Genomic DNA, 25,491 nt, shown 5'->3' on the forward strand with positions numbered 1-25,491 from the left:
CCCGCTGGGAAGCCAGAGAATTTGAATATCTAGCACGTGGAGGAGAGTGAGTGAAGGAGGCCACTCTCTGAGCCTGGGACGCCAGCACCGAGCACCCCCACCGGGTGCAGGTGTCGGGAAGGGGATCCCTTAGCTAAAGGAAGGTGACCACTGAGAACGACGGGGAGGGGACCTAGGGATCCTGTGGGGATAAGGACTAGGTGCGGGAGGGGGCGAGCTCGGGCAGAAAGCAGCCCTGGGTACCCCGCTGGGTACTTGGAGGGTCCCACAAGGTGGGCGTCCCGCGCGGAGGAGCCGCCCAGCGACCCTGGGAACCCCGGGCAGCAGGCGCCGTGCCGGGCCGGCCGGGACGGGTGCTCACTCACCCGGCCGCCCTCCAGGGGCGGGCCAGCGGGGCGCGACGGAGTGCAGACAGCGGTGACAGCATCTCGGCTTGCGGCGGACTGGTCGCGGGACGGGCAGCCCTGGCGGCCTGACTGCGCGGCCCCGCCCGGAGCGCACCAGCTCGGCGGGAGGGGGCGCCCCGCCCGCGCCGACCGTCCTCCGCCCGAGCTCGGGATCCCACCAGGTGGATCTACCTTCTGCTAATAAAATCTGTCTGTGCTGCGTGACCGAGGCCATTCTGTAACGCGGGACAGGGAATCTGAAAGGGAAGTCCTGAAACCTAGAGGTTTGCTCCTCCTCTTTATATGGTATGGCCCAGTGGGCGGGGAGGGCGTGAGCCGCAGCGACCAATCAGAACAACACTTGGAAGCCCCCGGGCCAATCAGCAGGGCGGTCCCGTCGCAGCCTTCTTGGGCCTGGGAGAGAGGGGCAGCGGGAGCCAATGAGAGAGCGGGGTTGGGGCACGTGCCGAGGGCGGACGGACCTGCTGCGCCCCACCCTCAGACCCGCGCGACAGGTGCCCCAGGGTCTGCTAGCCTCTCCTACGACGTCCTTGGCGGGTGGAGGGCTGCAACCCCGCCGCCAGGCTCATCGACCCCGGAGGTCCACACCGCAGGCAGCTCCCCTCCGCTACCCCGGACTGCAGGCCCTGGGATGAACCTCCTCCCTCCTGCTTCCTGACTGCGGGCCCTGCCGCCGCCTCCTCCCGGCCTGGCCTGGCGCGGGGCCAGCTGGTTACCGAGTCCCTGCTTCCTTGCAGTTAGTGATCGACAGGAGATAAAACCTAGCGGGTCTGTGCTTAGCCGCTGGCAGCAAAACCAGTTGTTCCTACGCCCCACCCCCCACCCCATGAAAATTTCAGTTTTCTGGGTTTGAGGTTGTTTGATGTTCAACCCTCGAATATATTTAAAAACTCGGACACTCAAGTCTTCTGGAGTGGGAACCTACTCCATCTCTAAAACACTGTTAAGGCTTTTCTCATCCTCTGTTCATATTTCCTCCAGCCTTGTAAACCGAGAACCTGCTTAGGAGTCCCTTCTGATGCCAATTCTGATTCCTTGATATGACACTGGGAAAATTACATTAGCCTCTCTCAGTTTCCTCTTCTGTAAAATGGAGGTGATAACACCTCAGACTGCCCCCCATCACTCCTTTTCCACCAGATTACACCGTTTAAGACACATGGGGTCATTTAAATATTCAAAAAGGAAGGGAAACTACTGTCATGGCTTAAAGATTGGGGGGGGCATTTGGAATTAATTGATGGTGGTTTTTTTCCCTCTTCTTCCTTGGAGAAGGCCCTGTCAGGTGTTGGAATAGTGTCACCCTGAATGTGGCCATTAACAAGAATTCACTAGAACATGAGGCAGTATTCAATCCACAATCCCAGCAAGGAGGCTTCTGTGGGCACACTGGAAATGTTTGAGAAAGGGGAGCTTTATGGTCAACAGGACTTCCATTGCAGACAGCTGTGCCATCTCTCTGGCTCTCCCTTCCCCTTCTGTAAAACATATCATAATCCCTCCCTCCTCTTCTACCAAAGATCATATTGTGAGGTGCCTGTTAACAGGTGAAGTGAAATTTCCCCCATTTTATCGGGGGTTGGCTAATAAGTTTGCTTTAGTGTTTATGTGGCCCTTTGTCTTCCAGCGGGCCCCCCCCCCCGCCATCATCACTTGCATCCTCAATTTTTAAAAATAAATAAATGCACAGTCAAATCTAAGACATTTCACTTTATTTAAAAGAAGCCAATATACAGGATATAAAGGGCACGATATTTACAACAGTACAGTAAACAGGTTGGTTTTCCGGTAGGATCAGTAGTCTTTCAGTGAGTACAAATCCCCCTCCCCAGTGATGTCAGACCCAGCTGGCAGACGAACAGCAACAGTGGGATAGGACGGGACTAAAAACCAGGTAGATGCTAAAATGTCCACAAAGGGGTCTTGGTAGGGGGCTTTGTTTCATGTCTTTGAGAGCTTGGGAAGGAGGGAGACGGTGAGCAGTGCGCCCACTCTGTGCCAGGAAGTCTTCCAGGAAAGAAAACTCCCTCCCAGAGAGAATCCGACTTTCCCCATACCCACCGGCGGATCAGATGCTCCACTCTAGGAACGTGGCCATCTAGAGCCAAGCTTATTGTCCCAGGAGGAGGACAGGTCTAAGGAAACCCCCAGTATCCTGGGTCCTTCGTCCAGAACCCTGCAGGAGCACAAGGACTGCAGCCTTGCCCCAGTAGGCACAGCAGGGCTGCTCTCTGGGCGTCTTAGGGAATTTCCAGACCTGCCCCGGCGGCCTGACCCCTGGGACCCACTAAGAACCAGGTCCAAAGGAGGTCCCCACCCACAGCCTGCTGCCTCCCAGCCCTCTCCCAACACAGCAGACTGGCAGATCAGAGCTGGGGCACCTAATCAGAGCTGACTGAAGCAGAGCTTGTCCCCGACCAAATGCCCCCTTTTCCAACCACTCCCCTCAATTTGGAAATCCCTCCCCTCACCAAGACTTCCAAAGACTGGAGGGATCAGGGGAGAAGGAAACAGGGTGGAGTGGGCTCCTCTCTGCTGACTGCGCTCTTGGGTGTGGATGAGTTCAGGAAGGCAAGTCAGGGGCCGGGGGTACTGGTGATATGAAATCCAGCAGCGACATGCAGAATATCCTGTCCACGGAAAGATGCTGGGCTACCTCAACTGCCTACCCTAGATTTAAAAAAACCTTTCCTTTCATAAAAATAGATGAGAGTCTCTGGCTTTATAAATAGATTACATTTAGCTTAAGTTACACCTTTATATTATCCCCTGCCCCACCCCCTTTCCTCCCACCCCAAGCCAAAGTACTTGGACTCTCCCGAGTCATCCAGGGCGGAGTCTAGGAGGGACTGGTCCTCGGGAGCCTCCAGTCCTATTGCCATGAGAAAGCAGAATGTGTTTGCTGGCCAATCATTTTTTTCACTGTTCAGAGTCTCAGAGGAGTGTGTGTGTGTGTGTGTGTGTGTGTATGTGTGTGGGTGTGTTTCACAATCAACCAGGGAGTCAAAACAATGCTACCTTCTCTGCTGCTCCCCCATCCTGTGTATGTATAAAACCCCCAAACCTAGGAGAGTGCGAGTGAGCGAGGGCAGCCAGGAGAGCCCATCTGAGAACGAGTCTAAAATACCAGTGTCAATATGACACCGGGCTCAGAAATAGAAAACCAAAAAAATGAAGTATTTACAGCTTTACAAAGGACGGACCAGCTGGCCCCAAATGGGCCACGCGCTGCCCCAGAGAGCGGTGGGGTCTTTCTTGGCAAGCTGTGGGCTCGTGGCGAGGGGTCAAGCAGGGCCCACTGGCAACCAACTTAAAGAACTGAGTGGCGTGGACAGTGACCAGGCGAGACCCAGGGCCCTGCCCAGGAGGCGGCTGGCCACACCCTGGCTCTGCGCTCCTCCCCACGGCCCCAAGGCCTCAGCGCCCCAGAGGAGAGCAGGTGGTGGGAGCCAGCAGGAAGGGACGCTCAGGCCAGGGTCCCTCTCTGGCACCGGCCATTCTCACACTCCCTGGACAAATCAGAGCACCCTGAAGACAAATGGCCTACGTGGACAAGGGGGAAGCAAACTAATACCACAGGACACCACTACCACCGTGACCTCTGTCCCCAAACTCTTACACTGCTGCCTAACTGTCCTAACTAAAGATAGGTCTGTGACCCTCCACCACTGGAGGAACAGCCCAGGGCTGGCTCCCACCCAGCCTGCCCCACAGCCCTGGACGCCTCCCTCAGCCCCAGGCTGGGGACACCCGCGGGGGCGGCCATCTTCCTACCCTCATGGAAATGGGAAATCTCTTCAGCAGCTGAGGTCTAAGCCCCACCGGCTCCGATAACCTTTGGTTAAAATCAAAATAAAACAACAACAACAACAACAACAACAACAATAATAATAATCAGATATGTGTGAACCCTGTAACCTTTACAACAAGGGCCAGTGAGGAGGGGGAAGGGGCTGTCCCTCTTCCAAAACCTTGATCCCTCCAAGTACCCGCCAAAGGAGCAGTCTGGCCATCGAGAGATGAGGAGGTCGGAAGCCGGGCCGCCAGACTGCCCAGGGGCCAGCAGATGCGCCCCCCAAATAAAAGAAAGGGAAAAGCTCAGGAGAGACACCACAGATTCTGATAAATTATATCACAGACAATGACTCTCTCTCTCTCTCTCTCTCTACATATTGATGAATGCAATGTACAACGGTTTTAAGACGGCAAAACACGGGGAAAATGGACGAGAAGGCCCTGAATGGCCAGTGGCACCCTGCAGAGGGGAGTCAGGAGCCACCCTCCCTCTCCAGCCACAGTGCTCCTCGGCCCACGAGGGGGCACGAAAAATGGGCACCCACCCCCGCACTGGGGTGGACATCCAGCTGTGGAGAGGAAGCCTGCTGCACTGATCCCCAGCTGAGATTTGGTGGGTGGTCTCAACAAAGGGCCCTCCAACTCAGGCCCCTCAAGCCGCGGGGAGATACTGGCTCAGATGAACTCCCCAGCTGGTGGGTAAAGTGACTGGCGGAAAAAGGCTCCCGTGTCCACGCGCAGAACAGGGGCGGCCCCCACCGGGGTTCTCCTCAGGCCACCTCCAGACACTAACCCACCAGCAGCCCCTGCCACCTCCCTCCGTTTCCCTTTCCCATGCCTCTTTCCTGCCAGTGGCCTAATACCAGGTGACCACAGGACGGCGGAGAACCAAGATGGCGGCAGGCGGGCACCAAGGGGAGCCCTACCATGGACGGAAGAGGTACCAGGCCTGGCCCCTTCAGACTTTCTCACAGAGAAATTACAGCTCTATAAATCCTTATTATTGGCCGGAGAGGGAGAGGAGAACATCAAGTCATCAGGACAATAAAAGCGCCCCAAGCCCAACCCAACCCCACAGAGGTCCCCAAGAAAGCCAGCGGTCAGGTGGGGCGGGCCTGGCAGGAAGGCAGGCCTCGCTCCCAACCTGGACCTATGGAGGAGGCGCACCCAAGGAGGCGCACCCGAGGAGGCGCACCCAAGGAGGCTTCGAGGGAGATGGCTCCAACCTCAGCCTCCCTCCCAGCTCCGGGGGAGAGCCAGGAGCGGGGAGAGGGCCTGCCATCCAGGAAGATATAAGGCAAGCTGCTTTATGTTTTGTTTTTTTTGCATAGTAGTTTAAACACAGTGAGGCTCCACCCCCCGCCCCCCACAGTGCCTTGTCCCTCTACTTTGCCACTAGATCCAAGATAGAAAATAAAAATTGGTCTTCCCTCCCTTCCTCCCACCTTTCTCTTTCAGTAAGTGAGGGCCCAGGAGGTCCCCACGAGGCCCAGAGGCAAGAGCTCCTTCCCAGGGAAGGGAGAGCCCTCCCGGTGTCAGCCGCAGAGAAAGGGAGGGCAAAGCTCATGGCCAATCAGAGCAGCAGGTGGGAGGGGAGAAACCACGCGATTCAGGCCCGGGCCCCGCCCTCACCTTGGAGTTTTGTATAAAAACACCTGCCAGGAATAAATCTTTGGAGCTCAAAGTGGCTCAGCTTAAGGGAGAAGGCACAGTTCACACTGCATCCTCCGACAGAAGTCTGCATTTGTAACGTGGAGAACGATAGAAATTGACAGCACCATTCCTTGGGTGGGGGGTGGATGGAGAGGGGCACTGGTCGTGGGGGCGGTGGAAGGAAGCAGCGGTCCCGTGGGGCCTCCAGAGAAGGGAAGGCAGAGGAAGTCTGTGTGGTGAGGGCTGGAGCCCATGGGAGGAGCCTCCTGGGCCCCTGGAGAGAAGGGGCCACAGGCCCATCACCAGGACCACCAGGTGCCTGGGGCTCCGTCATCAGCTGACCATCGGCTCCACGTCCCCCTCCCGCTCCAACTCATCTTGGATTTCGTCTGTACTTCCTGAGTCGCTGCTGGCCACGGAGCTGGGGGACGGCGAATTCCTGGGAAACAGGGGGAAACGGGACAGACAGTCAGCATGGGGCTCCTGAGGGGGTCCAGGGGCAGGAAAGCTGAGCAGCCACCCCTTCACCATCTGCTCTCAGAGGGGTCCTGCCCTAAACCCTGCCCTTGCTCTGTTTGTTTAGGGACCTTCAAGATCATGAGTTGAACTGGACTCTCGAGACCTCCCGAGTTCCCGGGCCCCGGCCTCTACTTGGGTGCTTGGCTTCACCAGGCAGAAAGCGCCTCGGGAGCAGGAGCCATGGATCAAGCTTGGTTCCTAACTTGCAATCATCCCATCCAGGTCCAGGCACGTAGTAGGTGCTCACTAAACCTCAAATAACCCAGAACGGAAAGGAGGCTACCCCAGCTGGAGGTCAACAACGCTGTATTGCGATTTGGGCTCCATCACACTTGGCTGGGGGACAGGGACAAGCTGTTTCACCTGTCTGTAATCGCAGTGTGTTCTGGGGGATTCCACGAGTTAAAGAGAGGCCAGGCTAAGCACACTGTGCTTCCCACAGGGCTGCCTCTCTTGTGACAGCCACCACAAGAGCCAGGATTGTGAGCCACACAGATCTGCGCTCTAGGCCAAGCATTCTCCCCGTGTGACTCTATTATCAGCGTGTCTGACCCCCAACAAAGCTGTGTGTCCTGAAGGCCAGGGCTCGCTCTTTGTGGGCGAGGCCTGATGCATGTCAGTCTCCTGGGGACAGACCCATCTGGCCCTGGGTCGGGAGACGGGGAAGGAAGAAGGGAATTCACTTCCGACAGACCCATGGGAGCCCTAGCCTCCGCAGTGGGGGGGCCCTGCCCACCTCCCCACGGCCCCTGAGCGCTGAGGCCCCGACTGCTCATTTCTGGACCCTGCGGCCTCGCACACAGCAGGCCTTTGGCAAGTTCCCGCTGAACCACGGGCACAGGGTTGCTGTGGGAGTTCCATGAGGTGAGCGGGGTGAGCCACCCAGCACACAGTAGGTGGGCTCATGTTCACAGGGTGCACGGTGGTTGCAGGGGTAGGTGGGTGGGTGGGTGGACAGACCGCCGGGTGGGAAGATGAAACTTAGGCAGGTTGTGAGGGGCAGCCCAGAGCCCCCCTGAGGACCCGCCCCCGACTCCCCGGGAGGCCAGGTGCGCACCTGTCTGCAGAGCCTTTGATGAGCCGGCGGCAGGTCTCCATCTGCACGTCCAGGCCCCGCTTCATGCTGCACATCTCCATGTACTCGTGCAGGTGCCGGTTCATGTCACTCTTGGCTGTGGCCAGCTCCAGCTGGGGGGACCCCAGGGGGTAAGTGAGGACAAGCCATCTTTGTGGCAGATCCCTCGGAGACCTCCCTCCTCCCTCCCTCTCTGGGGCCCCACTGCACCACGCCCTCAGGACCTTGCCTCATGGACACTGGCCCCTCGCCCTCTGCTGCCTGGTCCACGTCCTTAGCTAGTGCTTCTGGTCGAAGGGGAAGGGTTGCTTAGCAACCCCGAGGCAGTCCCTCCTGATGGTCCCACCAAGTGTGGCAGTGACGAGAGCCGTCCTGCCCCGTCCGTGGCTCTGGCCCTTCTCCTCTACCAAACGGCGCTCCCTCCAGGGAAGGCCCTGAGTTCTCTTTCCCCAGCATGGTGACAGCATCAGCTGTCCCCTACAGAAGTGGTCCCGTGCACAGCCTCTGGGACAGGAGAACAGGCCTGGGCGCTGCTTCCTGGCCGCGGGGCGTGGGCAAGGCGCTTGGTTTCTTGTAACCTCACCTCCTCTGTGTTACGGGAGCACCATTCCTGCCGTCCGTAAGGACGTGAGGACACTAGGAGCATGAGCCTGGGAAGGGCTCACCCTGGGCCTACCGCTGCTCCAGATCACTCAAATGCCAGCTCTGGTTCCTCTGGGATCCTCATCTCAAATGAATAATTAAAAAAACAAAAGGCTCTCGGGGCAGGCAGGGGTCACCACCCCTCTCTTGTAGCCCAGGAACCAAAAGCCTAAGAAAGATGGGACTCCAACACCAGGCAGGGAATCCACGGCCTCCTGACTCCTGAGCCTTGCTCACCCCACTTTCCAGCCCGCACCCATGTGACACTTGGTCACCAGGAGCGGCAGCCATGTGGACCTGGGGGAGCCGCCCTTGAGCCCTCACCTCAATCTGGCCTATGGTCTCCTGGTACTCCTTGTCTCTCGTCTTGAAGAAGGATTCGGTCTCGTGGATCAAGTTGCCCAGATTCTCCTCTTGCTGGGGAAACAGGACAGAAGGGACAATTGAGCTGGGTGGTGGGGGCTGCACGGGAAGAACAGGGTCGAGGGGTGGGGGGAAGGCGCCGCCCCCAGCCCCCCGCCTTCAGGATGCCAGGCCCCGGGCCCACCTCGCCCTGGAGGTCGATGCTGGGGTTGCAGTTGGTGAAATCTTCCCAGAGCAGCAGCGTGTCCTCGTTCTCCTCCCACGTCAGGCTGTCACAGTCGTCATCGAAGTCAAAGGTCTCCCGCCTATGGGGGTGACATCAGAGGGCACAAGTGAACATAAGCCAGGTTCCAGCAGCCCACACTGGGGACAGAGAGGGGTGTCTTCCCCCTGGTACGGCCTGCCAGGCTTCTTAACAAAGATGGGAGTGCCAGACACCGAGGTCACTTGTCATATCCAAAAAGAGTTTAACTCTTGTGAAATGCAGAATGTACTTAAGCTTTATTTGTACAATTTATATTACACACACACACACACACACACACACAAGGATTTTTTTAAGATACCAGGCTTTAATTAATGGAGACTAGAGATATCTTCCTCTCAAGTCCAATCTTATTATTATTTTTTTTTGACAGAGCCTGGACTAGCCACTGAGCATGCATCTAAAAAAATATTTTTATTACAACATATTTTATTATGAAATATAAATATGAACACTTGTATTGAAATGCAACCAATTCTACCTCAAAACAACCCTATGAGGTAAGCACGATTATTATTCCAATTTTACAGGTGAGAAAATGAGACCCAGGGATACGAGGTGACCCACACGATGGACATCAGGACATCAGAGATAGGACAGAAGGCACCAGGACTCCCACATGCTGAAACTGGACTTGAATAAAAAACCTGAAGGTTTCAGAGCCTCCCAACTGGCTACAATTGGAAGTTGACCAAGCATTTGCCCAGGAATAAGGGGCCCCCAAGAGGCCCTGGTAACCTAACTGGAAGGGACATTAATGATCATTCCATCCAACACACCCACTGTCCCAAGAGAGGGCTGAGTCTAGGACTCGAACACATCAGTGGCACAGAGGGTGGGATCCTGTTCTCAGACTTCCAGCCCTGGATCCTCTGGGGCACTGTTCCCATCCATCCTACAATGGAAAGGGTTGGGCACCTCTGGGCAGCTGCCTCCAGCGCCCCCTAGAGTCAGGCTGAGGGGGTTCCCTACCCAACTGCTGTTCCTGCAGGAGCCTGTAGGTGGCCCCATGAGTCCAAGGACAAGACCTAGGGCTGGGATGGAGAGGGAGGCGCCACCAGGAGCCACTGGGTCACCCCGTCACAGTTCACATACTCCACCCCTGACTTCACTTCCTTCCCAGTGCCTGGGATCTGAAGGAAACCCAGTGGCTGAGGATGGCGGGCCAGGAAGGACAGGAAGATAGACAAGAGCAAGAGCCTCCCCATCCTGCGGTGGCGGCCAGAGGAGGAGGGCTGGCCCCAGGCAGAGAGGCAGCAAATTCCTCCCTTTTTCCTTGGTCTGAAGCCCAAGCAACTGATTCAGATCAAAACAAAACAGCACTGACAGGGGCGCGTCTGTTCAAAGACTAGAACTGGCCCGAGCGGCCTCTGGCGTGGGTCCACGGCTAGCGGATAAGTTAGAGGGAAAGCCAGGGCCTGTCCATTGGGTCCCTGCCACTCGCCTGGAAATGCAGGACACGGGGATCAAGCAAAATGATCACAGGATTTATCTGTTTATTTTTTAACTAAGGCCACTTTGCAACCAGATGAATGTAACGAGATCCTGAGCCTCGTGCAGACCCGTGGACGCTGCTGCACGGGTCTGGCCTGGCTTGGACCCGAGCACGCTTTTTACACCACGAGCCATGTCCGGTGTGCGCCCTGTCCAGTTCACCCAACCTGGTCAGCTTAACACGAAAATGAGGACAGTGACGTCTTCAGAGAAGCCCTTTCGCTCAACCACATGGAACCGACCTGGGGTCTCTGTGGCCTTCCACTGTCCTAGGCTCCCGAATGTCACAGTGACATTCAGAAAACCCGGACCCCACCGATGGCTCTTTTCCAAAGGCCTCTGTCAGCAGAAGACGAGGCGTGAGATCGTCTAAAGGGAATCGGAGTCTGGGGGTCTCCTCGCCACCCCCAATAGCAAACCTCCAAAATGCAGCCCCACAGGCCCAGGGGAGAAACAGGCAGGGGCTCCCAGCACCCCCCCAGTTCCAGCTCTTGCCCCTGTCGCCTCTTCCGCACAGCCAGCCTGGCTTAGTGAAAAGGGACCAGAGAGGGACAGTGACGCAGACATGGAAGAGGGAAAAAGCCCTGGACCCAGAGCTGGGGCCTGGCTCTTCCTGGTCCCCGCACCCGCATGCTCTCTCTGAGCCCATTTCCCCCTCGGTATGACAAAGGGGCTGGTGGCACGCTCCGGGGACGAGGTGATGCCAAGCCAGCCTCGCAGCTGGGAGGCCCAGGGAAAAGCTGCGTTCTCAGGGTCCCAACTGAAGGGACCGCAGGGGAAGAGCAGGCCAGTGGGCCAGAGGGAAAGGCAGACCCACAGACCAAGGCCCCGCCCTGCCCTGCTTCTCACCCAGTGCCCGCGGCTGACCTGCTGCCCCTCCCCATCCCACTGCAGGGTACCACGTGGATTCAAGATGCATCTGGGTCAAGAACACAGCACGGACAAGCCAAGGCCAGAGGGCCACGCTGGCCGCAGGTCGGCCATACCCGGGGAGTTGTGGCACACCAGCTCTCCGTGGGGCGGGACGGGGAGCCCTGATGGTGAGCAGCTGCCAATTTCCTGCACATTAAGTGACTAATGTGACATCACTGTGCCTGCCCACAAGTAGCACATGTGTTCAGTCAGCTTCCCAGAGATGGCACAGGCTGGCTCTGGTCACCACTGACCATGCCCGGCTGACTCTGCCATGACTGGGCAGCACCTCGAGGCGAGAGCACGCTCTCCCGACGCAGCCCAGGTCTGAATCCTGGCCACCGGCCGAGCACCTTGGCCAAGAAGTGCCTCAGCATGGAGGACATTCGGAGAATGCCGTGGCCCTTCCCAGGCCCTGAGAGGGTGGCCCAGCCGGCCCACCGAGGCAGAGGGACGTGAAGGGTGCCTGGGTCTGATCAGGAATAGCCCACAAGAAGACCACCGTACCTCTGGCACCTTCTAGATTCATGACATCCAAGGCACAGACCCTTCTACGCATGAGCAGGGAGGGGACAGCCCAGTCCCTCATCCCACAGGCAAGAGCACCCCTCTCCCCAGCCAAAGCAATCCCTCCTCTGACCTCCCTTCTGGGGGTGAGGATTCTAAAAGAGAGGACGGAGCGGGATGGAGGTAAACAGCACACATGCCTCACCATGTCCACACCCAGCAGCGCTCTCAGGCCCTGTCAACTGTGCCCTGAGCCTGGGACACCTCATCCTCTCCAGCTTCCCACAGAGGCTGAAACCACAAAACTTCCGACTATCCCTGTGGAATATGAACCCCAATTCCTCCAGAACACTGCCCGACGCACACCGAACACCCCTGTGGGCACTCTCAGCCCAGGCCCCAGGGCCCAGCCCATCCCGCCGGCCACCTGGCCCGGGGACACTCACAGCTGGTTAAACATGCGCTTCATCTCGTCCGTGATGTTCATGGAGCCAACCTCGTCGTCCGAGAACCGGTTCACCTCTCCATCCTGTTCGGAGATGTCATCGTCCGAAGTCACCTTACGCTCTTTCTTCTTGGGGACCACCTGGACCGGAAAGGAAGAGATCACGGTAACTGGGGGGCTGGGAAGGAGGGTGGGGTGGACGGAAAAGGAAACCGGCATCTCGGAGGGTGATGGAGCGTGGCCGGGGCCAGCCACTGCAGGGAAGGTGCGCAGGTCCTCTAAGAAGCGGGCAGCGTTAGCAGGAAGCGTGAGGGGTGACATGCGGGTGAAGAATACAGGTGGCCTGGACCCTGCCCTCCCTGGGAGGCCTGGTGGCTGGGCCACCTCAGCTGGCCCTCCGCCAGCTCCATGACTGGAGGCAGAGGGGCCAGGCCAGGGCGCACGGTTGCCTGGGTGTCTCAGAGCCAGCCACGGAGACCCCCAGACAGAGGCCTAAACAGCGCTCTCCTCACATGCACAGGCAGCAGACGGACAGGCGACCGGAGGTCCACCCAGCTTCCACTCCAAGCAGACAAGACACAAGCAAATGAGGGGCACAAGGACCTCCTGCTCCCCAGCACAGGGCCAGCAAGAAGGCATGGAGGTCACAAAAGGGGCCCAGCGAGGCCCCGGACCTCACGCAGCCGTGTCCAGAGTCACACCGTAAAGCATCTGCACACCAGAGGGCCCCGGGCTCAAGCAGAAGCCAGGTCACAACCCGAAACTCAGGAAGCAGCCTCCAGAGAGTGACACCTGTCCTCGTCAGCTGCGGCGGCCCCCGGGCCCTCTCCAGGGGACAGCCCCACCAGTGCTACCTGACCGCCATCTCTCAGGGCTGCCCACACTTTCAGTTAGGTCTGGGGGTGCCGAGACTCTTGGGGGGAATGGAAACCTGCCACGGCCACAGCTTCTCTTCTGCACCCTGAGGCCCACCTGCCGGGCTCAGGCTGTTCCCCCGGGTCTCCCTATAAGGGACACCACCACGGGGACCATGCCCAGGCCCAGCACCCAGAAGAGAAGGTGGGAAGGGAAGCGGTGGACACAGTGTGGGTCAGGAGCCGAGTCCTGGCCCAGCTCTGCCACTTCCTTCCTTGGTGCGGAACCCCCGGCCGCACTCCCCTGGGCCGGGGCTGAACCAGTCAGGGCAGTCGGGGGCCTACACGTCCATGGTCCTGGGTCTACATTTTCCTGGGAGGCCGTAGGGCCGGGTCGCCGCTACCTCTCAGGAGGGGCGTGAGCGGAGGTGGAAGGAGGGGGCAGGGAGGGTGTGCCGGGCAGTGGTGGGGGCCAGGGCTGCTCTGGGAGGTGGGGGCAGCTGGTGTGCGGGGCGGCCCTGGTCACCTGGAAGATCTTGGACACGTCTTCCGAGTTCCGCTGCTGCGCGACATCGCACAGCTTGGCCGTGATATCGATTCGGCGGCAGATGTCCATGTCCACCTTCATGGCCTTTTCTTGGATCTTTGTGTCCAGGTCTGTCATGGGCTGCAGGGAGGACAGCAGGGGTTACGTGAGCGAGGGGCGGAGGGAGCATGGGGGCCGGCTGGAGGGGTGGGGAGAGCCCCCGGTGTCGGGGGAGGGGGCCCTGAGCCTGTCCTGCGGGTGGAGGGTGGGGTCAGCGCTGCTGGGGTGGGGACTGTGTGGGGACCTGGGGAGTGAGAGGCGCGGCCGTGTGTGCTGGTCTCCCGGGGCGGCAAGGCGCCCTCTGGGAAGGTGCAAAGTCCGTGTTTGTTAAAGCAAAGGAGAGAGACAGACACCCCGCCTTGAGAGACGCCCTCCTTCGCCCACTGACACATCCCCCCGCCACACAGGTGCCACCAAGGCCACTCGCTCTCCTGGATTCCGCCCACAGCTGGCAGTGGGGACCTGCCGAGGACAGTGGGGTCCCCCTGGACCCAATGAGGGGAAGCCAGGTGTCCGCCACCTGACCCCCCATGACTTCCCCAGTCACACGTCCGTAGCCGCAGGGCCCTGGGCACCAGGAGCCACGCCGGCCGAGGCACCCGCACACAGCACTGCTTTCCAGCAGGCTCCCCCTCCACCTGCCAACACTCCACGGAGGCTCTGCGGCCACAGGTGCTCAGAGGGCCCCAGACTGCCCAGGACACACGCTGGCCCTTCCTGACTCGACACAGCCACCCAGCTGGCCCAGTCCCCACTGTCGCCCGTGCCCAGACACCCAGGCCCCGAGTGAGCGGGAAGGAGTGGGGCCACACGCACACGTCCAGAGCCCGCGGGTCGGATGGGTTAAGCGGCAGATTAATGCATCTCTACTCAGACCGGGAAGCGGACGTGGGGGCGGGGGAGGGCGCCTGGTCTCCAGGATGCATCCGTCACCCTCAGGCCACCCCCGGGGCACACGCAGCCAGCCAGGACTCTAACTAGAAGCCGAGCTCGGAGCCTCGGAGTGAAGGAAGCGTTGTGCTTGATGGGTGTGGGGAGAGGTGGTGACTGAGAGCGGCGGTGGCACTTACGTCACTCATGAGCCCCTTGAACACCACCAGCTCCGCCTTGAGCCTCTCGATCTTGTCGTTCATCTCCTCCTGGATGGCCTCGGCCTCCTGCGCCGCCTGCGGACGGAGATGGCAGGCTTTAGGGGGAGCAAGGGGCACAGGAACTGGACACCTGGTGCCCGTGCTGACCCCTCCAAACACTTCCCAAACATCATCACGGCGGGGGAGACAGGAGCGGTCGGGGTAAGAGGGCCCCGCACGTTCAAACACCAGGCTGACCCACGGCCGACTGCCAGGGACTGACCGCCTCTGGTCTTAAAAACGGCCACATCACACATGCCAAAGTAACAGGTGGCAGGCCGGGGACAAGCCGCGGAGGGGAGAACTGCAGGTCACCTTGACTCTGTTCTTTATTTTTCCAAATGTCTGACCGTGAACATGTTGGATTTATAAAGAAAGAACACTTTGTTATAAAAGAAAGAGGGATGTTCACCCTTCTCCTTCCTCACAGAGATAGTTACTTCAATCCGTCTCTTTCTTGGACAGTAAGTGCTTTTGTGTGTGTGGTGCTGGGGATTGAACGCAGGGCCTTGTGCAGGCACCCTACCCACTGGGCTGTGTCCCCAGCCCGACAGTAAGTGCTTGAAACATCAGAAAGCAATTTTATTTATTCACGTATTTCTTTACTTACTGACTTATTACTTATGGCACTGGGGACGGAACCCAGGGCCTTACCAGGCAGGTGCTCTACCCCTGTGCTCTGTCCCTGGCCCAATGTTTACAATGTCTTGAAAGAACTTTTCTGCTCTTGTTCCCATTTGGCCGAGAGGAAAACAGGGGCCGAGAGGTGAAATGGGAGGTCAGGGTGCTCCGAGGGAATGCTCCAAGCTACATTCTCTGTGGCACCTGCTTGGGCCAGAGACCCACCTGGGACGTGACCACGGGCTCTCTCCAGTCCCAGCTCAGGGGAACCACAAACTGAGGGGCAGGGGAACTTGGAGCCCACCTAGCCCAACGCAGGTGGACAGACAGAGGGGCGTCACTGGCCCAGGCCACCCGCAGGACCCAGGCTCTCCTGCTCCTAGGCTGAGTTTACCTGTCACCTGGGCTGGGCCCTTCCTAGCTCTCAAGCAGAGGAGGTGGACGGGACCCCTTTCCTCCACAGGGAAGAGGTGAGGGCAGCAGAAGTGACCACAGAGAAGGGCTTGTGCTCGGAGTCATTTTCCAGCTTTGTCCTATGAAGCCTGGGCCACCTGACTGTCCGCCTGCCCCCCCCCCCCCCGGTGGGGACCTCCGAGGGCTCTCACCTCCTGCAGGGTGTCCACCATGGTCTGAAGGTTCATGCGTTTGGCCAGCTCCTCCTCCCATCTGCAAAAGCCAAGAGAACAGGGGATCAGAGGGGGACCTCCTTGTATCTAGGTAGCCCCAGGACCCACCCCAGGCTGTCCCTAAGCTGGCCCGGGAGCAGCACGGTGACCCCATCCCCTCCTGCCCTCCCGGAGCGCCTAGCCAAGGGTGGGGTGCAGGGACACAGCTGGGCTGCAGGTAACCCTAGTAGCAGCTGGTGACAGGGATCACTTCAAGACATGAGGATGGCACTAGGAGGGGCGGAGGCCCAAAGGGTCGCCACCCCTTCATGCAAACTGTAAAGTGTTGTACAGATGCTGGGGCTCCAGCTGCTGCAGCTAAGCACAGCCTATTTGTTTCGTAGCCCACGCTGACCAACACAGAAACCTACATAGGTGTTGTTATTCCATTTGCAGATGTGAAAACTAAGTTCAGAGAGGTTGAATGTCTTGCTCAAAGACACACAGCTTATCAGTGGGTGCTGTCAGAATTCAAACCCAGATTGTTTTATTACATTAAAGCAAAACCTAACAAATACAGCTCTCATGTACCTAACATTTATTATAGGCCAGACTCGACTCTAAGTACACCTGCAAATCATTTCATTCATGTACACAACTGGTTGAAAGAACAGGAAAAGATAGAGGGGCACAGACGCATGAGGGTTTAAGGCATCCCAGATTAACCGCAGGGGGGAGGAAGGAGTCCCTGGAGCCTCAGGCTGACTGTAAAAATAGTGACATCAACAATGCCAGCTCTCTTTTTGGAGACTCCTTTGAAGCCGGTCACCTTTTACACAATAAGTCCAGCCCCGGGCACGGGTCGGTTTCTCCCACGACAGGTGGAGAGGGCCAGGCTCCCACCGAGGTAGAGCGAGGGGAAGAAGCCGGCACTGGGTGGGGAGGTCCATGCTGACTGCTCAGCGTCCCCCTGGGGGGCTCCCCAGAGGCCAGGAGCCTGTGAGCCTGAGACCAGGGTCTCTGGCACCTCCTCCCTCCCGGGAGGAGCCAGGGGCCAGTTCCCTTCCCCCCCACCCGGCCAGACAGAGGAGCTTCTGTCTCGCTCCCCTGCAGCCCTCCCTACAAGGCCACAGAGCAGGAGTCCAGAGCCTTTTAGGATGCTGTCGGGCCAGCTAAAAATAGGCCCGAGAGAGGGATGGATGGAGACGGTGACGTCACCGGCTTTTGGAAACAAGAGAAAACGGAGACTGTTTGCACACAGGAAAATTCCTCTCCAGGCTCCCGGCTCCGAGGACAGCACTCTCTGCTCACTGTGGTCCTCAGCAGCCCACCGCAGCCGCCACCTTCACCCGCCATGGGCTCCAGGACCCCAAGACAGCAGGGCTGGGGCCGGGGCTCCGCCAGCCCTGGGGGACACAGGGGACACTCAGGAGGCTCAGGGCCTAACCTGGAGGGGGCCACTCCCTGGAAGCCCCTCGTCATGCAGAGAGGGAAACGGAGGCCTTCAGCGTGCACGTGATTTGCCCAAGGCCACCTCTCCCGAGGACAGGCCCCCCGTGGGGACGGGATGCCAAGTGGGGGAAGTTCCCAGGTCACCCTCACCGACCCTGCAGCACGGGCATCTGGGGCTCCCCTCAACACTGGGCCCCAGCTGAATCATCTCTCCTGGCCACTGTGCTCCGGGCAAGGGGACCGAGAGCCAAGCTGCTGAGCAGGCCCGTGCGAGAGTGTGTGAGCATCAGCCCACCCGTGTCCTCTCAGCCCGGGGCAAGGAGGGGCGAAGAATGACACCCCTCTGCCCCAGATGGGCCTGTGGCAGTGAGACCCCCGCCTTGTCTTTGAGCAACCCGGGTGTGGAAGGCAGGGCAGGGGCCCAGAGGCCCATTGTACAGCCGGGGAAACGAGGCCCAGAGAGGCAAAGCGACTTGCGCTGAATCAACCCAGGGTGAGACCCGCGCTGCGCCTGTGGATCCCCGATGGCGGTGGCGGCAGCAGCCGTTTGCTGGCCGACTCGGTCTGGGTCCTCCATTTGTGGCTCAGCGCCCTTCACACACATCATCTCTGGGCTGTGAGTTATTAACCCTCTTTGGTAGAGAATTTTTATCCAAATCCATTTTGCAGATGAGGGAGCTGAGATTCAGAGAGGCGAAGTAATTGCCTAAGGTCACACAGCTCGTATACGGCTGGGATCCAAGCCAGCTCCTGCTCTGAAGCAGACAGTTTCGAATAATGTGCCCAGGAATCACCTGGTGATCTTGTCACCAATTGAACCCTGAGACGCTGACTCAGGGCGGGGCAGACGCTCCTCAGTGATGCTGGCTGGCGCTTGGCACTGCGGTGGCCGGGCTTGAAGACCCTCCACTGGTGCCTCCACCTCAGCCTCCCAGCCTGAGCCCTGCCCTCCCCTCCATGATACGTCCCCAGCCGCCCCAATGGTGTGCCCGCTCGGGAGATGTCAGGGCCTCTTCTTGGCAAAGCCGGGCCGCTCAGGCAGCTGGCTCGCTGCTCCCAGAACACCAGAGACAGGCTCCGCTGCGGAGGGCAGCTGGCCGCCCAGGCTGTAGCCCACTGGCCTCGCCACGTCCCTCCCAGGAGTTTCGCAGGAAGGCCTGGCTCAGTGGGCCGTGGTGTTGTCACTGCAGAAGTGTCTGCCCTTCTGTGACTCGCGGCCTGGGGTGAAGGGCCAGGCGTGGTGGGCTTGTGACAGCGCCCCAGACACCCATGTGCACTGCAACCCCGCCCAGAGTGAGGGAGCGCCAGCTTCACCCCAAACTGGCTGAGATTTCAACACCTGCTCCCCAGATGTCCTGTGCCCCGGGTCTGTCCCCTGTCCCGGGTCTGTCTAGAGCGAGGCTTGGGCAGAGGCGGCTCAGGCAGAGGGAAGAGCACAAGGCCAGGGCCGAGGGAGGGCACGGGCCGGTGCGCCAGCAGGAGGGTGCATCTGCCGCAGGCCAGGGGGGCGGACGTGGTTTCTAAAGCCCTTGCCCCCCACTCTCTACCCCAGTCCATGGCTGAGCCAAGGACTGGCCAGAGTCACCCCTGCAAGTTAACAGCGGAGTCTGGATTTGAACCCAGGTCTGGCCCAATCCAACTTCTGGGCCATCTAAGGCGAGAACTTCTGTGATGGTGAGCTGAAGGGGACCTGGTGGGGTCACCTTAGAGACACCTTCAGGGCAGGAAGTTGAGTGTCTTCAAGAATGCCCCTCCGCAGACCCCCTTCCCGGCTCATGGGCCCCCCACTTCTCTCCTGCAGTGCTGAGGAGGGAAGGGGGAGGGGACAGTCCCTGACCACCTTGGGGGTGACCTCAGGCAAGCCAACCCCACGTCCTTAGTAAAATACCACTTAATCCCCCAAAGGACTGTCCCCATGTCCCAGGCAGGGAAAGAGACTCAGGCCGGGCGGTCCTTCCTCTTGTCCTCCCCTCCTCTGCCCCCCAAACCCCAGCCCTCCCCAGGCTTGTCTGGAATGTCCCCTCCTCCCCAAGCCTGGAGCCACTCAGCTGGACTCCAGGGTTGAGGGGTGGGGGCCGCTGTCTTCCCAGGAAGCCTGGTCACTGTGTCCCACCAAAGGAGCCAGCCCACGATGCCAGGGACAGCGGTGGACCTGCAGTGACGCCACCCCCCCTTCACCTTCACCACATGCCCGCTGGACGTCCAGGGCATCCTGGGCCGGCTGATGGGCGAGGAGGAAGGGGTGGGCGAGGTCCCTGCTGCTGAGGAGGGAGGCAGAGCTGGGTCTACAGCTGGGGTCGGCCCCACCTCGGGCCCCAGGACTGGTGACAGGGGCCACTCCTTGCTCTGCTGTGCTCCCTGCACCTGCGACCCCCGGGCCTTGGTGAGGCGCTGGGCATTGAGTGGGCGACTCCCTCGCCCCCTGCTGGCCCCCTCCCCTCTGGAGCATCCTCCCGGGCCGGGGGGCACCCAGGAGCCCCGAGTCCAGCCGCGCCACCACTAGCTCCAGAGCCTCTCCCAGGAGAGACAGCCAGGGATGGCCGAGGGACGGCCAGGGATGGCCGAGGGACGGCCAGGGATGGCCGAGGGACGGCCAGGGCAGGAAGCAGGCCCAGGCCGGCGGAGAAATCCCCTCCCACTGCTCAGAGCCCTCCAGGGCCGGGGAGGGGAGGCAGGGACCTGGGACAGTAGCAGGGAGAGGAAATGACTCCACAAAAGGCACCGCAGCTGAGCTCTGGGCCCGGCCACCCTCTCAGCGGAACAGGCGCACACGTGGGAGGCGGTGGCCAGGAGGGGGAGGTGGCAGCGCTGGTCCTGGCCAGATGTGGTCTCCCTGCATTCCTGAGGAGCCACCGCTGGGACCACGTGACTGACGAGAAGCCTTGGCTGGCCATGGGGGGAGGGGCAGCTTCCAGGCCAGCCCCCAGCCCCCGCCCAGGCCAGCTCCCCCTCCCCCATCAGCTCAAAATGACACAGACTCAGGAACAAGCCCACAGAGCCCGGCCCAGGGAGAGGGGCGGCTGAGTCACAGGCTTCTCACTTCCTGTGCCGGCAGAGAGAGGGGCTCAGCTCTGGAGAGGGAGGCGAAGTAGTCCAGGCGCCAGGGACAGCCTGGGGCTGCTGGGGAGAGTCTTGAGACTCCTGGGCAACAGGCGGTCAGCTCCTGCCCCACCACTTTCCAACTGTGTGACCTCGGGCAGGTCGGTCACCCTCTCTGGGCCTCAGTTTCCCCACCAGTGAGGTGGAAGCACAGCCCTCCTTCTGGGTTGGAGGGCGCAGGGGTCTGGCTGGGCAGCCGGGCAGGAGCTGGAGGTGCCGCAGGAGTGGTGCACACCTCGCTGGGAAAGGCGGGCAGCGGGCACGCCCGGGCCAGCTCACTGGGGGAGGGGAACGTGCTCAGGTGAGGCTGGCTGGAGACCGTCGGTGGAAAACGTCCTCTGGGCCAAGCGTGGGCCTGGCCTCGGGCAGAGGCAGGTGGGGACGGGAGCAGCTTCCTTCCTGGGGTCCGGCCCGTGCCATCTTTGCTCCTCCCTGGCCGCAGGTGCCCGGGACGGTGCGCATGTTGGGGCGGGGCTGCAGCACAGGGGCCTCACCAGCCCAGGCCCCTAGGTGTGCTGACACAGCGAGACCAGGGAGGAGGTGCCTCCTGAGCTGGAGGAGAGGTTGCCAGGAGAGACAGACCCGGGCACCCACTGGCCACCAAGACCAGGTGGGTCTACCGCGGCGAGGACCTGGAGCCCCAGCCTCCACCGCACCCCTGGAAGGAGCTCACAGACCAAACTCCTCCGTCCACACCACACCCCTGCGCCCCCCGGACAGTCCATCTGTGGCAGAAAGGGCAGCGGGAGAGGGCCAGCAGGAACACACGTGGGACCCCCACTGGGACCCCCACCGGGAGCCAGATGTGGTCTCTGGGTCTCCTGGCCTCCTCCTCCCACCTGGCATCTCGAGAGCACTTTTCTGTCTTGAACATGACAAACAGGAGCCTCAGCTGCCTGTGAGCAGGGAGGCCCCTGATCCTCCCGTCGACCCCTGCCTGCCCTGCCCCTCCGGGTACCACCCCAGCCCACCCTCCACGGAGCCCCTGCGCCCCAGGAAGGGACGCCTCGCAGACATGCCCATCAGAGCTGCCCAGCTGTACTGCGGCTCTCGGAAGGAAACACAAATTAAATGCCAACTGATCGTCTCCGCGGGGGAGGTTTTCACTTAATGTGAACACTTAACCAGGGCAGGCTCCATTACAGGCGGGCAGTAATGGCCCGGGCAGGCCAGAGCCCCAGCTGCAAACGCAACGGGGCCAGGTCTGCCGAGCCACGGCGTCCAGTAGGACCCCCACCAGCAGGCCACCTCTCAGCCTGAACCACCAGCCACCAGGGCGGCCAGCTCTGATGTCCACGGGGAAGCGCGGGCAGTGGCGGGCGTCGGGCATCGCTAATTCACTGCCTGGCCAGGACCCCAGTCTCCCCGTCTGCAACAGGGTCTCTAAGAATCCCTCCACCTCTGAGACTCACAGACCCTGGGTATGGCTCCTCGTTGGAGCCAGGAAGAGGTGACACCCTGCATGGTGCCAGGCTTCTGGCTGCCTGCCCTCACCAGCAGGCACCCCCTGAGCACCCCCTCCCTGGCTGAGAAGCAGGGGACGGGGTGGCGGCCTGCACTCATTCATCCGTATGTCACTCATTCATTCAACCAACAGTCCCTGGGTCCCTTGCCCTGAGCTGCTCAGGCCTTGCAGAATCAAAGATGACAATCATCTCTGAAGCCACCAGGAAGGCAGACGACCAGAGTGCCCTCCTCCCAGTCACTTTCCCTTGAGCCATACAATGAGGTCACACTGGATGCGTTGGGAGGACCCACCCAGTTAGGTCAGAAACCAGCCCCCGACACTGGCCACAGAGCTGTCTGGCGTTCCACAGTCTCCAGAGCCAGTTGGGACATCACCAGTTCTCGAGTGTGTGACTGCGGAGTGGAGAAGAGCGCGAGGACCCTGGGAACAAGCCCCAGCAACACAGCAGCTCTGTCACCTCAGGCAAGTCACCCACCCCCAGCTCACAGGGTTTTTGTAACTATCCTACAACGTGACATACAAAAAGGCCCTGCGCACCGTGACAGGCAGTGTCACCATCCCCGTGAATGCCAAGTGACAGTCACTCAGAGACTGGGAGAGTGCTCCAGGACTCTGACAGAGCCAGACCTAAGGGTGCCCGACCCCAGAGCCACTCTCCTGCCATAATCGTGTTGTTGAAGGTAAAGATAAAGAACTAGGTGCTGACGTCACCTGGCTGGGTGGCCAGCGGCACACGGGGATGGGGTGGCAGAGGGAAAGAAGACAGATGCTAATGCCACCCTGTCCCTTGCTAGGAACCCGGCAAACACCTGCTTCTGCCCCACCCTCCAGGGGCTCCCTACGAACTGATGGGCACATCTCGGCCCCCCGAGGTCCATGCTGAAAAGGGACACTGTGGCAGCAGGTGCTCCTCTCACGGTGCCACCCGACAGGCCTGGGCATTTAAGGGTGTCCTCCTGTACCGGCTGCTGGCTTTGTGGGCAAAGAGGGGGCCAGAGAGGCCCCAGGTCACCTGCCCCGATGCCACGTGAGGGTGAGGACGTTCCATGAGCCACTGTCCTAACTGCCCAGGGTCTGCGTTTGCCAGGCTCCCAGGATGGTGAGGCCTGGGATGGGTCACTGAGAACAGCTGTGGACGCTGACATCCGGGCAGCGCGCTGTGAGAACCTGACCGAATCCACACCCTCGTGGGCACTGCCCCCGCCCGCCGGGCCACGCCGAGGAGGGAAAGACTCCAGGAACGTCCCACGGCGAGAGGAATCTGTGGCCCAAATCACAGACCACCCGAGGTTCTGCAGCTCATTTCCCACCTCCCCCCCAGCTGAGCCGCCGCCACCCAGCGCGTCCAGGGCTGGGCCCAGCCTTCCCCGCGGCCTCCCTCCCTGCCGCTCATCAGACCTGCTCTCCCAGCGGAGGAGGGCCCCGTCTACTGTGACCCGCTGATTATGGGCTGGTCACTTTCCTCCCACCAGGGCTCTGTGAGCGGGGGTCAGTCACTCCCACTTGACAGGTGACAACCACTGCTCCAGGTCAGAGCCCGCCCCCCCCCCGACGCCCCACCTCAGGGTAAGACGGCGTCTCCGCCCCACGAACCCCTCTCCTTCCGCCCCCCAGCATGCTGCTCAGGGGCAGGGGCACAGTGCCCACGGGTGACAGTCACTGACCTGGAAAAGACCCCTGGCCGGGGCTGTGCTTTCCCAAGAGCCGCTTCTCAGCTCGGGAAGGCCTTAGCCACCCCCTCCCCAGGCCGGGGACCCCTGGGGACAGCACAGAGGGCGCAAGGCTCCACCTGGGAGTCCAACAGGACGGGGCTCAAGTGCCATCCCTCCCGGCGTGTGCTCCAGGCCACAGGAGGTCTGGTTCCCCAGTCCCCGTGAGGTCCTCGAGGTCCCCCTTGGGCTGCCACTGTGTGGAAGAGGTCACGAGCAGGCTCTGAGAAAGTGAGTCCCCTCCCCTCCTGCCCGCGTGGTCCTGTCGCTGTGGTCCTGAAGAAGGAGCGAGCAGAAGTGGGGCCGCGATAGGCGGTGCACGTCACCACTAAGGACGGACCCATCACGCACTAAGGACGGGCCCGGCTCCGAGGAAATGCCCGGTAGGTGGACGCTGTGCCTAGAAACAGCTCAAGTGAGAGTGGGCGGCCCAGCTAGGTGGCAGCTCATTAGGGACGTGGCCAGGGCTTGGGCTCCAGGTGCCAAACCAGCCCCCGCCCAAGGCCTGGAAACAGAGGGCTGGGAAGACAGCACACACCCGGGAAGAAGCCTGTGAACTGAGCTCTGGATGTTCTGGAGCCACCAGGCCCTCAGCCAGGGAGCATCCGGTGCCCCCCGCTCAGCCCAGCTGCTTCTCGGACGTTTCCCAGGTGCCCACCTGGGAGCCAGGTGCTGGGGACAGAGAAGGGGACTAAGGGGTCTCCTGAGAGTGGAGAGGCGAGTTCCGGCCTTGTTCCAGGGCAGGATCTCTGCTCCCCCGGCCTCCCCCTCAGCCCCCCGCCCAGCGAGCAGGGGAAGCTGTGGCCCCGGCTGCCAAGCTCTCGCCCTGGGCCCCGGTGGCCAGGCAGCATCTCGACTGCCCGTGAGTGAAGGCCAGCCCCAGCTGCCTGGCCCATGGGTCCCCAGAGGCTGGAGGGAGGAGCCGGGTGATGGAGATGCTGGGGAGACTCGCCACTTTCTCCCTTGAGCATGTTTTTTCCTCATTGCAGTAAAACGCGTGTAACATCTTACTATTGTAACATCTGGGGAGGGGTTGGGCCGGGGCACTTCACCACCGAGCCACGCACGCTTATTCATTTATGAGACTGGGCTCACTGAGTGGCGGAGGCTGGCCTTGAACTTGCGATCCTCTCGCCCCGGCCTCCAGAGTCACCGACGTTATAGGGGCACATCACCCTCCCGGCTCATCACACCACTTCAGCCATTTTAAGTGTGCAGGTCGGGGACATTAAGCACATTCACAGCCATCCACCATCCGCCTCCAGAAATTCTTTCATCTTTCCAAACTGGCTCTCCACCCATTCAACACCAACTCCCCGTACCCTCCCCCACGCCCAGGCCCTGGAGCCCCTTCTCCACGTAGATCTGGGCTCCGCTCGGTGCCTTAGGCAGGGAGGACCTTCACTAGCACCATGTCCTCAGGGCCATCCACGTCACAGAGTGTCAAAATGTCCTCGCTTCCACGGTTCGTGTCCTCCACGGATGGTGCGTGGGAAGTCTGGTCCTCCGTGAGCCCCACCTCAGAGGGACAGCCGAGGCCTAGCGGGAGTTGGTGAGGTCCTTGGGGGTTGCCCTCAGGAGGGACTGAGATGGGTCTCAGGGGACCCCAGGCTGGTTTGCTCAAAGGGTCATAGACAAGGGAGAGCCTGGCCCCTCCTCACTCTCTGCTTTCCCGTGTCACCATGTGGTCACTCCCTCTCACACATGCTGCTGCCACGATGTGACATGGTCAAAGGAGCCCTGGTCAAATCTAGAGCCACCCTGTTTGGATTTTCAGTTTCCAAAACTATGACCTAAATAAACTTTTTTTTTTAAATGTTACCCAGCCTCAGGTGTTTTGTATTAGCAACAGAAAACAGACCAATACATATACTCCTTTCGGTTTTTTTT

At 60.3% G+C, this 25,491-nt stretch overlaps 2 protein-coding genes and 1 long non-coding RNA gene across 5 annotated transcripts in view; 1 reads left to right on the forward strand and 2 right to left on the reverse strand.

Annotated features, from left to right (window-relative positions):
* Nucleotides 1-524, reverse strand: part of Aldh4a1 (aldehyde dehydrogenase 4 family member A1) — a 29,221-nt gene extending 28,697 nt beyond the window's left edge. The window contains exon 1 of the mRNA XM_078025433.1: nucleotides 366-524. Within this exon, the coding sequence (XP_077881559.1) occupies nucleotides 366-427 (62 nt within the window). The 5' untranslated portion in view covers nucleotides 428-524. The remainder of the gene's footprint in view (nucleotides 1-365) is intronic.
* A 1,578-nt stretch (nucleotides 525-2,102) lies between these two features.
* Nucleotides 2,103-25,491, reverse strand: part of Iffo2 (intermediate filament family orphan 2) — a 42,673-nt gene continuing 19,284 nt past the window's right edge. For 2 of the 3 annotated variants that reach the window (XM_078025434.1, XM_040287994.2), the window contains exons 2-9: nucleotides 15,874-15,934; nucleotides 14,588-14,683; nucleotides 13,458-13,598; nucleotides 12,079-12,218; nucleotides 8,639-8,759; nucleotides 8,416-8,508; nucleotides 7,432-7,562; nucleotides 2,103-6,294 (exon numbers count right to left, since the gene is read on the reverse strand). In XM_078025434.1, the coding sequence (XP_077881560.1) occupies nucleotides 6,189-6,294; nucleotides 7,432-7,562; nucleotides 8,416-8,508; nucleotides 8,639-8,759; nucleotides 12,079-12,218; nucleotides 13,458-13,598; nucleotides 14,588-14,683; nucleotides 15,874-15,934 (889 nt within the window). In that variant the 3' untranslated portion in view covers nucleotides 2,103-6,188. The remainder of the gene's footprint in view (nucleotides 6,295-7,431; nucleotides 7,563-8,415; nucleotides 8,509-8,638; nucleotides 8,760-12,078; nucleotides 12,219-13,457; nucleotides 13,599-14,587; nucleotides 14,684-15,873; nucleotides 15,935-25,491) is intronic. The other variant, XM_078025435.1, reaches the window with a different exon arrangement.
* LOC144367911 (uncharacterized) lies at nucleotides 7,104-9,375 on the forward strand. The gene is made up of 2 exons (XR_013427530.1): nucleotides 7,104-7,238; nucleotides 9,250-9,375. It is a non-coding gene; the product is annotated as an uncharacterized LOC144367911 (long non-coding RNA).

The sequence above is a fragment of the Ictidomys tridecemlineatus genome, chromosome 11 (assembly GCF_052094955.1).
Source record: "Ictidomys tridecemlineatus isolate mIctTri1 chromosome 11, mIctTri1.hap1, whole genome shotgun sequence".
NCBI lineage: Eukaryota > Metazoa > Chordata > Mammalia > Rodentia > Sciuridae > Ictidomys > Ictidomys tridecemlineatus.